General features: G+C 35.5%; 1 protein-coding gene across 3 annotated transcripts in view; it reads left to right on the top strand.

Annotated features, from left to right (window-relative positions):
* The window catches only part of LOC135427719 (mitochondrial import inner membrane translocase subunit Tim17-B), a 31,586-nt gene that overhangs the window by 15,139 nt on the left and 4,200 nt on the right, over nt 1-12,247 (top strand). Inside the window, exons 1-3 of one of the 3 annotated variants that reach the window (XM_064681320.1) lie at nt 438-458; nt 519-584; nt 4,029-4,206. In XM_064681320.1, the coding sequence (XP_064537390.1) occupies nt 453-458; nt 519-584; nt 4,029-4,206 (250 nt within the window). In that variant the 5' untranslated portion in view covers nt 438-452. Of the gene's footprint in view, nt 1-437; nt 459-518; nt 585-4,028; nt 4,207-12,247 lie in introns of those variants that run through there. The other 2 variants (XM_064681319.1, XM_064681318.1) reach the window with 2 other exon arrangements.

Here is a 12,247-nt window from a genome sequence, read left to right on the forward strand (position 1 = left end):
TTTAAGAATTGAGCGAAACAGAATAACGGCAGCCCGACGACAAGCTTGGTTGCCTGGCCATATAAACGGGAGCCAGCCAAATACCAGGCTGTACTGGCATTAACATAGTTTATTCTCAGGCGCCCCACGCCACCATTTATCGGCATCCGGTATATAGTGCTAACAACGTTGCTTCTACGCACATGTACCGCTCGACATGTCGGAACTCTCGCACTGAGCGAGATTAACTAGTTCCATCCAAATCTGAGGACCTTCACAGGTCCCCAGGAGCCGTAGCAGCGTGCCTTTGCATGATGTTGCCATGAATCGGGTATCGAAATATAAGGGATAGACGTGGTCATTTAATTTTCCAAACGCTGAAAAGTATCAGCAGGCGTCTTTTTAAATAGTTTAATTGAAACTTAAAACAAAACCACAAACTTAAGAGAAAGATATGCTGATGTTTAGGGGCCATGGATGTATATTATTTTTTTTTGTTGAAGAAATACTTTTATCTAATATAAATTTTGTTTAAACAGCGGCAACGCAATGTCTACGTCATCTTGGGCCCAACGATCAACGTAAGAACAACAAGTAAATGCTGCGTGAGTAATGTAAATAAGTAGTAGTAACATCATTAATGAAAATGTATAACGTCTAATGACAATTACTTAATACTAGACGGTAAGGTATCTCCCATATAAAAATCATATTCATCGCCAATTCAAAGCTCAGCATCAAGCACAATAAGGCCCTTTTGGCTCAGTAAATTATAAGAACCGAATTTAATTAGAACTTAAGCTAACGCATCAATTGTTAAAATTTATAATACCTACGCTAGGACTTAATCATGGAGATCCTAAGTTTTAAGCTTCTATTAATTAAAAAAATGAAGATATTGATTTGGAAATGAAACCATAAAAGTTTATCTTTATGGTCTGTCAAGTAATATTGCTAGATTCATAACGAATGCTTTAAAAGGATAACAGAATCTTTTCTTTTAGAGTCACTTTCCTTTTTGATTGCGTGTCGGCGCCCCAGATCAGCTTTAATTTACCTGTACCGTACCGTACCCGTGTAATTTGGTAAGAAGCTAGACGAGCTAGACCAGAGCATAGCTAGAATGCGCATCTCGAGCCAAATTGCACATTTTCCATTCTAGGGTACGGTTGTCCGAATTATAGGATCGCCGCCTGTACACTACAGATGTTATGTCTTCCAGCATCGTGTGGCATCAGTGGACTCCACTGATGTTACTATGTCCATGATTGCCGCTGATATGTATCCGCAATCTGTGTTTAACAAGCATACCATATTTACGCTTTGAGTGAGAAGAGGATTGCATTAAATATACATTTGTGTTGATAAAAAGATGAATTCTATTTGCCATAAAGAAATGTGTAATTCCATTCTGCTTTATTAAATTTCTCGTGAGATGGCCTTGTGCAAATTCTTTTCAAGGCCAGTAATGCTTTAACAATATGTAAATGATTCTCTGGTTCGAGCTACGTTTATTAACTGTGCGTATTCCAGCGGTTCAACCTTCTGATGAGCTTTTATATAAAAACTCCAACTTCCCTCCAATTATGTACACTAACAAAATTAAATTATAGTAACGAACGGACCAATATCAGTAATTGGAAAAACATCTATATGTTTCAATATCCTTCCTGTTACGCTTGCCAAAAATATTCTTTGCTTTCTCGGCAGAAAAAAATTGTCAATATTTCATTTAATTGTCCGAATGGATTTTTAGTTGAGTTTTATACATATAGAAGAATAAGAAATGTAAACATAAGCTGGGCGTTGCGAGAGTAAAAAACTCACTCAATGTTAATTTAAATATTCAGTTTAATTCAAACGATTTTAAATTAAAGTATAGAAGTAACAAGTAAGCGTTTTGTTATTAGGGGATACCCTAAACCTTCTACCAATACTGAATGCAGTGCAGGCTATGCGCTCGTTTGCCTTAAAAATTATGGAAATACATTTATTTTAATTATTTCGCAATTGCCAGCCGCTTCTCTTGGTTTTCACAGTTAAAGGATGCACAATATGTCCCGAGCTTCGGAATACTTCATTCTGTATTTTTATATCCTGAAATGTATGTAATAGGGAAAAGGAAGCATCTCCGAATCCATATAGTATATATATTCTATGTCAGCATCAATAGCCGAATCGATCTAGCAATTTCTGAATAAACGCGTCCATCTCAGAAGAGCTAGAGCTTTTAACGTTTGAACTTAGGTCCTTCTTGTCCCAGTGCATTACGAGTTTGTTTCCGATAATTGATAACTTAGCCTTGCATGATCCGTCCCTTGTGATGATTACAATAAATATTCTTCTTGAAGACTTCTCTTCCTTGTATAAAGTCATCTAATCAAAAGTAAGAAAAAGACACACAGAAGTAATTTAGGTAAACGTGTGGTTATATTGGCAAGCCACGTGTTTGCGGCAGCTAGCACTTATTGCAAGGATTTCTGAATACATTTACATTAATATACGCATCTTATTGAATTATGTAAACAGAATTTTAATTGCGATTGTATTCTATTCTGTACTGTGCGTATGTGTTGCTGCCAAAACAATAGAGCTTGATAGAACCGGTTTTGTATGGTAAGTTTGTTGGTATTTCTTCGAACGACCTAGTCTCTCAAGTTTTACAAACTTATCAGAAAAATTTATAATTGTGTGCACGCTGGAAGAAGAGGTGCTGGCTGCGTTCAACTTTTCCTTTTAAGTAGGGCTTCAGAAAATGTGCTTTCACACGGAATTTCTTTATCTCGACGTATAATGAATGTTAACTATTCAATTTTCAAGAAAAATAAAATTAGGGTTTTAAAAAAACGTACGGTAATTGTTAATATATTTCAGAAATGAATGGCGTAGTTTGTCTTGTTTCTTATGCAAAATGTATTAAATATGTTTGTTCGTAAATTATATTTTCGATTTTATTTGCGGTTGTTATATTATGTTGAACATAGCGAAGCAGTGGTACGTGCCAGTTGTACCAAAATGATAATTTTGTTTGTTATTACAACGATCAATCAGAACTCAACGAATAGCTAATAGCACTGCCCATCGAGGTCATTGCATGAGATGATGAAATTATAAAGTTATTGAACATTTTAATGGAAAATTATACATAATTTAAAGTGAACAAAAAAAATGTTTTTATATAGATTCAATAAAGAATAGCAGAGCCCTTGTCTTTGTGGTGCACATGGTCTGTGGCCGTAGCAATTACTTGTAAAATTTTCAACCGATTTTCAAATTTTACAAATGACTTCCACCCTTTCTTCTTTTCCACCCACCAAACGAGTCAGCTGCTGATTCATTCCCAAAACTTTCGTAGTAGGCATCATCATATTACCAACATACATACATCTTTGGAGATAACCAGATAAGATACCAAAAATTATCATTATCTTAACCGACGATCGTAATTAGCCGAATGATTGACCGCACACAAAGCACAGACAGCGTGAGATTAAGGAGGATTTGAACACTCCGCCGGAAAAGGACTTTTGCCATATTTGCGTCGTTGTAGTTAACACAACCGATTAAGAAGAACTTCAAATTAATCGTTTGTTGTTAAAAACTTTCTTTGTTATTTTCGTTGCTTGAGAGTTCGACAAATAATAAATCCCTTTAAAGTTGAAAGCCGAATATTTAATATTATCCTGGGTATTAGGTTCTTTACATATATTATCTTTGTACGTAGAATAATGTTATTCACGAATAAATACTCGGAATCCACAATCTTCTTTAGGCTGCAGACTTGCAGTTTCACTATTTTTTCAAGATTTTCAATTAAAAGATTTTTTGAGCCATCGATAATTGTGATCTCAGAGACTATCTAAGCGGGCTGTATTTATAGACGGAATAATAGATGAAAAGGCCATAGTCTTTAAAAAGTGTTGGGGGAAACAAAAAGGGATAGATTTATCCTAATTTTTTTCAATGAAAACTATAAGTAGTTAAGTTGTTAGTAATTCTAATCTGTCGCCATATTCTTTGTGTGATTTTAATAAAAATGTTTCTTATAGATCGGAAGTGTGGCTGCAATAAAAACTCGGTCACCTGTAATAGCGGGAAATTTTGCGATTTGGGGAGGAATGTTTAGTACAATTGACTGCACCTTGGTACATATACGAAAAAAGGAAGACCCATGGAATTCAATTATAAGCGGTGCTGCAACAGGAGGAATCTTAGCAGCTAGAAACGGTAAGTTATTATTAACAAACTTATTAAATACAGGCTGTTTAGTCATTAATTTGTGATGTATTGCTATCTTGCTATCTACCAGAAATAAAAACTTCACTGCAGAGCATAAAATTTGTATATACCCTTTGTATACTTTTCTTATCAAACATGAATGAGTATATTTGGTTTGTGGGAATTTGCTACCCGTCCGTATTCGCAAATATTTTCTTTATTAAAAGCTGTAAACTTGGAAAATACATATCTGTGTATATCTGAGTCAGATAAAATTATAAGTTTATATATATTTTTTACGTGATTTGATACTTTGGAAAAATATTAATTCTTTATTTTCGCAAATGGAATATTGCTTATACATTAATTTTTAGACCCTGAGCCCATTTAAAATGGGTAAGACGGGTATAATGCATGTGTACAAACGTATCTAACAGGCTCAGGGATGCATGCTCGGCCCCATAAAGTATATATTTTTATGATCAGCATCAATAGCCGAGTTGATCTAGCGATGTCTGCGTCTGTCCGTCCGACCGTCTGTCCGGAAGGAGCTAGATGCTTGCTATTCGGAATGTAGATCCTCCTAGTGCCCGCGCAGTGAAGTTTGTTTCCTAAAATCGATAACTTGCCCCGTTTCCAAGCAATCGATGAAAATCGATATGGAAATTCCGTTTTGCAAGGAAATCTCATAGTTTTAAGAGCTAGAGTCACCAAACTTGGCATGTAGCTTCTTGAATAGTATATATATATATATCAAATATATTTTTTTCTTTAAACTATCGTTACCTCTTGCCTCTACACCCTTAGCTATAAATCAAATAAATAAACAAATTTAAACTACACACCAATTTAAGCCACAGTTTAAATGCAATTGTCTTATTGAGAATACATGAATATTCTAGACCACAAAAAGAACTACACTTGAAAATTTCATCAGGATTGGTTAAGAAACAAAAGTTTTAAAGAAAACGTGTGCTTAATGACACGTGAGCGAGGCAGTTAGTATACATGTACACCCACAAATTCATGCGCGTTTTTATTGAATTTTTTCCACAGAATTGCAACTGCGATCTTATTGATTTCTGTGCTGTGTGTATGTGCTTATTATTTTAATTCATTGTTTGTTCGTTCGAATTAAGTTATTGGTAAAGCTGTGGAGTATGAGGTGGTAGCAGATCTTTCGATTTGTTGAAGGTAGTTGCTAGTTCGATTTCGCAATGGTGAACTAAATTTGTTTGTGTCCGGAACCCATTGAGAAGAGGTGAAAAGGGTATAACAGATCTGTAGAAATCTATGTAACGGGCAAAAGGAAGCATAAAGTATATATGAGGGGCGAATTCAAAACATAAATATGGTATTTTTTTATTAAATGCTAGTTAGATACCTTTTCCTAACAATGAATAAAAAAATGTGCATTTACAAATTTAATGCGTATTTATGGTAAACATAAGTTGTTGTAATCAATACTCGTTTTCTTATTCAAACATAAAACATAAGTGAATGCGTTTATTTATTTAAAAACATACATAGCAAATGTGCATATGCACATAAATATACTATCACTTTAAATCCCCGTCATTAATAAAATTGTGTTTTATAAACAATTAATATTTCTATTAATTTAGACTGCCAAAATTATGCGACAATCTAAGAGCAGGTAATTACTAAAATAATATATATTATCTTTAGATCAATGTTGTAAGACATGTGTTTCTAATAATAAATTAGGTAGATCGCACATTTTCATATGTACATCAAATCAATGCATATGTATCTTCATATGTGCTTCTTCAAATGTGCTCAGAAAAAGCAGTAATCGATTTGGTCTGTAGCCTGCGATTGCCGTCACACTTTTGCGTGTTGTCGATTTCCGATTTTTGATTTTTTTACTGATTTTTAATCAAATAAACTATTTTAGCTGGTTTCGGAAACATTGATAATAAATTGTTTGCAATGTTTCCCAATAATTTTAATAAAAATAGGACATTATCGATAAAAATAGTTTTCGGCCAATTTATTTACAGCTGGGGTGGTGAAATAGAACCTCCCTCCACCCGTTGGAACCAATTTTGAATTGCGAGCGTGAATTAGTGTAGATTGTATGTATTTCGTGTATGTATATACGGACGTAGTGTGACAGCGCTTTGCATAAGTGGCTGCTAGAGAAGAGTCTTGTGAGTGGCTTATGGCCGCATCGTGTTAAGTGTTGTATTGGAGCTCCATTTTAGCTTAAATTGCGAGTTTTTTAATGTAATTTTTTTAAAGGACTTTATAAAAAGGACCTTTTTAAAGGACTTTTTTCTACTGAAAACTTTACACAAGTGCAAGGCGAAGTGCTCGAGTTCAAGCGAATAGAAGTTTGTCGCAGCGAATTAGCCAGTATAGTAGTAATACAGGTAATAAGATAGCAGAGCGTAGCCGCAATGCTACCAGAAACAGGGGTCAACGTGCGAATAGTTTTCCAGAGTATAGCATCTCTCCTGCTATTAGGAGTAATTTAGATGGTCTGATAGCTGCATTCAATAGAACAGTTAAGCAGGGTCCCGATCAGGTTTGCCTTGTTGCAAAAGCTTATGGTTTCCACATCAAGTGGACGAAATTTCTCGTGAGGTTATTGAAAGCAAGTGTAGTGCAGAAGAAAGCTCATTCTATATCTATCTTCTATATTTCCCTTTGTCAATAATAAATATAGTTTTTGCAAAATAAGTAGTTGAAGCATTAAATTAGGCAAAAAACCAAAGACTTCTATAATAAATGGCCTTGATTTTCATGTCTGCCAGATTGTTTGAAAGGCTTCACGCCTTTAGAGGAAAGGCTTATTTCCCCACGTCTTACTTTTATGATTATCAAGACTTTTGGGATATGGCCGACAAAATGCCATTAAAGGAGCAGTGGTCAATGTACCAATTCCTGTGGCCAATGTTCTAACGTCCCTTCCGAAGGCATTTAAAGAGAGCGAGGTAGTTCAGATTCATCTCAACCGTAGGATGGAATATAGCCATGATTTCATAGCTGAAACCATTAGGCCCTCTAAAGTTGCTGATGCAATCAAATTTTTAGTCAACATCGACCTTCACAGAAAGTATTAAATTACTGTTAACGAACAGTGGTTTCACTTCAGCTGCACATTGGGAAGCAGAAAGATGAAGGTCATGGCGATGATTAGACGGATTGGTCTTCCAACTTTTTCGGCAGCAGAAACTAAAAGGTTAGAGCTGTTAGTTTTACTTTCTAAGATGTAACAATTAGCTGCTAATTTAAGTTTTGACAATAAAGATCTAATTAGAGCTGACCCTGTTACTTGCGCTAGGTATATAGGCCGGTTTTAAAACTAATGAACTGTCACAGGGCTATAAAATATTATTGTCGAGTTGAGTTTCAGCAAAGAGGCTCCCCTCACATGCTTGGCATGTTTTGGCTGAAAGATGCCTCGAAGGTTGACTTGACTGATGAGTCAACCATTCCGTCTGTAAGTCCTTTACTGATCAGTTAATCACAGCTGAAACAAATATGGATATGGCTCCATTTTTGCTAATAATAAATATGTGCATCGTAGAAATTTTACAAAGATTTAGGGCTTTTCAGAATATCCGTTTGATCGTGAAACCATAGATTTCCAAAACGATTTCAATAGCTTTCTGACCCACGATCAACTTAGCTTAAGTTATTAATGCCATATAAATTCACTCAGGTCGTGTATTAAGAAGTCCAAAATATTTCTAAAGCGATCATTCGCAGCAGTGTATCCAGTGTATATTAGATCCCCATGCTTGCTGCAGTTACGACGTTAATTATATTCACAAGTCCCAGATAGGGATTTTGAAGCTAATACGTGAAGCTATAGCAGATGCAAACTATAAAGCAAAAGTTACAGCATATCGGGTAAGATTATATCCGACCAGGATGCCATTTACTGTTTTTTAGGTATGTCTTTGATCAAAAGCAGTAACGCGGGGATTTTTATCAATACCTCATTAGCAGATCGTAGGGTTCGGTTAAGGAAGTCTAGGAAACAGTTGCGAAACTTACCAGATGACTTAAAAGCAATATTAGAGATAGGACTTATAGACCATTTTGTTCAGCTCCCCGAAGCTTTAGATAGTTTATGTCTAGCTGATTTGGTTGCTTTCTACAGTTTTAGCAAACGGCAAACGGTGCTCCTACACCTAATATTAATACTGATAATAATATTAATAATTATTTTTGAGAACTAGTTATATTGTATGGCCCACGGAAAGATGAAATGTAGAACTAGTATCGAGAGGCTGCGAATCTATTTGTGGCCCAAATCAGGAGTTAGACGAGAGCAACCGCAACCGAAATATAATAGCTTACATAACAGCGAGCTTCAGCATGCTCTTGAAAATGCAGTATTCGCAGAAAATGAGAAAATTGTTGTAAATCAAAAATTAGTAGATTATAGATCCTCAATTAAAGTTTTTGAGAATTAATGGAAATGACGAGAATGTAGATTTAGAATACAACAATGTCCGATTAATAAAACTTCAATCTAAAGTTTCATCTGAAAGATTAGCAGATATGGCCAGGTCACTTAATTTCAAGCAGAAAATATATTTTTCACATATTTTGCGCAAAGTCAAAAACAAATCTGTCTTTAACGAATTTGTTGGAGTTAGTGCGGGTGTCGGAAAGAGCCGACTTATTTCAGCTCTTTTTCAATCTTCGTCCGTAATGTACAATAGTGAGTAATGTACATAGGCCAGAAAGTGTTCCACCTTCTCCAAAAAAACTATTGTGTGCTCCAACAGTTAAAGACTCTTTTGGAATCCTTGGATCAACACTGCATTCCATGTGTTCCCTACCAGTCAATCAATCTGGTTCCTATTTGAGGGTAATGATTTAGTAAATGCCTTGCATTCAAGGTTAATAAACCTTAAACTTAGTTGGTAGGCTCCAAATTGTTTTCCCAGTTTGACTCCAGTTTAAAAAAATTTTTTAAAATACTTCTCCATTTGGTGGTAATTCTGTCATAGTCTTCGGGGATCTACGACAGTTATCACCAATAGGTGACGTTCAATTGGAATCCAACTCTAATGATTCCTTCAGTGCAATTTATGGTTCATTTCTGTGGGACCTTTTCAAATATTTTGAGCTCACAGACATCATGCGACAACGGGAGGACCAATCGCTTGCAATCGGATGTGCCCGACGATGCCATTCATATGTTTGGTACAAATTCTGTGAAAAATAGTTATAACACGATAAAGCTAACGTCAATTCCGACTGATTAATTTATTTCAACCACTGATGATGTTACACATTTAAGTGTGGCTTGAAGACAGTGAATTTTACAAGTCCTTAGCAGATTTAGGACGGCTGAAGCACGGCTTGTGTGTGTCTCTTCTCCTAAAAACCACTGCCAAATATATGATTACGGTCAATGTAGGTACTGGCGATGGATTAGTTAAGGGGGCAACAGGTATATTAATGCAAATAGATTTTGATGCATCCAGCACTCCTATAACTTTATGGATGAAATTTTCAGAAGATACCGTAGGAGTATTTGCTCGCTCAAAGTGTACACATCGTACAGAAACTTTCTGGACCCAAATTCAGAAAATAGTTAAAAGTTTTCAATATAGAAGAAATGAGCAAGTTTCTATTGACCGTAGGCAGTTTCCAGGTGTACCTGCAGGAGGTATAACTATTCACAAAAGTCATGGAGCTACGTATAGCAAAGTGGTGGTCACGCTTGCTCTCGTTTGCAGCGTGCTGCAATATACGTAAATTTTAGTAGAGCAGCAACTGCTTCCGGTTTGTTTATCATATGAGATTTTGTTCCTCCTAAACCTCCAAAAAATGACCATAAGGTCCACAATGAGATAGAGAAGTTACGGACTAGCAAACTACCTCGAACACATTTTGATCACTTAGTTTACAGTTGCGCACTATATATTTTCTTTAATAGTACTGAAAGCATTCAATATGGCAATATTGAAGATATCTTATGATGTTTTGTTTATGCATTAACATGCTCAAACGAAACTATTGACATTCCAGGGTTAACAATTGTTTTCCGCCTTGATTGCAAGGTAATACCTAATGCCTATAATAATACCTATGAGGGGAATCGTCATTTATATTAAGATTTCTATTTTAAACAATATTTCTAATAACTTCACTGGTAGGAAAATATCTGGGTCGTTTTTGAGTATGCCATATTTCGATATACAAAGTCTGTAGGTGTTTTAGTTATTTAAAAAAGTACGTTATATCCAGTAGATTTGTTGAAAACAAAATTTGAGGAGCATCGCTGTTATCGCTGTTTATTTTTATCTCGCTCGCACTTACTCTCAGTGCTCTCAATGCTCTCTTTATGTCTAGGTACCGTTTAAATGTTTGTGTGTGTATGTGTCCTCACAAGCAAAAATGCCCACGAATTCAATTTTTCCCAAATATCTTCCCTTTTGAATGGACGAGTAATATGAAATAATGAAAGGGTTTGCCACGTCGATCCGAAATTCTTGCATTTTAGCTCGTTATTATTGAAGAGCGTTGGCATGTGGGCATTTAAAAGTTTTTGCACTTGATATTCACGCATACTTGCATATTTTGTATATGAATAGAAGCAATTATTCGCATGTGTGCCTGTTGGTCCCTGGCTGCCTGTCCGATGCAAATTTGACAATATTTTGGGATTTCAGAATTTCGAGCTCTACACACACACACACACACACTGACACAAATGTGTGTGAATGGGCTGATCATGGGCTGATCCTAAAAAAAACATGAAATTTTTGGGATAAAAATTTGTAGCTAGTATTAACAATTAATGAACGATATTTTCAGCCAATAAACAAGTGGATTTCGGTCTTCCGGCTGGTTTGGTTTTTCGAAATATTGTCTTAAAACAATAATAACGAATGCTACGAACGCTTTCTTTTGCTCAAAAAGTGTTAGAGCTAGGAAAACATCGCAAACATCGATGATCCAAAAAAAAAATGATTGATAGTTCTCAAAACGATAAGAAAAAAAAATCAATTAAAAAAAATTTAGGTTAGTCATTGACAACCGCAATCTTAATGAATAAACCGATAAGCATCCTACCGGCCATGGATGAAATATAAGACACCCTTGAATATGGTCAATATTATTACAACCATTGATATAACTAAAGGCGTTCACCAAATCCAATACCAAACACCGCATTTTCAAAAAATCATTACGTGTATACTCGTATGCCGTTGGTCTTTCAAAGTTGTATGAGCAATCTGTTGTTAGATTTGATCTGCAAAGATTGATTGATCTACTTAGATGACAAAATAATGAGAAAGGAAATAGAATTTCATGGTCACATAGCCACAATTGAGGGTAATAAACCAAACCCAAATAAAATTGATCGACAACCAAATTTCCCATACAAAAACACAGAAAACAAGTAAGAGGCTTTAGTCGGGAGTTCCCGACTAGGTGATACCCTGAATTCTTTTCTAACAACACCAATTGTAGCTCGCGCTACAAAACTTGTTTGCTTTAGAAATAATAAAAATAAGTTAACAAAAATAAAAAAATGTTCGCTCATAGTACTTGAACTCGTAATAGACTGTACTATTTGCAACCGCCTCTACTCAACAGCCACACCTTAAGGAGAAAAAAAACGGATTAAACTAGCAGCACAGAAATCGATACAATCGCAATTGCAATGCTGTTGATAGAATACAATAAAGACGCGCATGAATGTGTGTGTGTACATTAATACAGAAATTCTTGCGCTTTGCGCTCGCTGCCACTGACACGTGGGCTGCCAATATATATATATGTATAACCACACGTTTTCTTTAATAATTTCTGTGTTTCCTAACGATCCATAGAATATTCGAAAATTCTCAAAAAGTCAATTGCACTAAAATTGTGGCTTAAATTGGATTTATAAATATACGCGCTGCAATTATAATCACTGACAGTAATGACGATTATCAGCAACGATTATCAAGTTCAATTTCGTCCACTATTTGTAGCATTTGTAATGTGCAAGGTGTGGTGTCTTGGGTGAGGTAACCGATGGAGCCACACTGATATAACACATCTC

This window comes from Drosophila montana, unplaced genomic scaffold (assembly GCF_035044405.1).
Source record: "Drosophila montana isolate Dmon_TW-CO22-7 unplaced genomic scaffold, ASM3504440v1 contig_2241_1, whole genome shotgun sequence".
NCBI classification, from domain to species: Eukaryota; Metazoa; Arthropoda; class Insecta; order Diptera; family Drosophilidae; genus Drosophila; species Drosophila montana.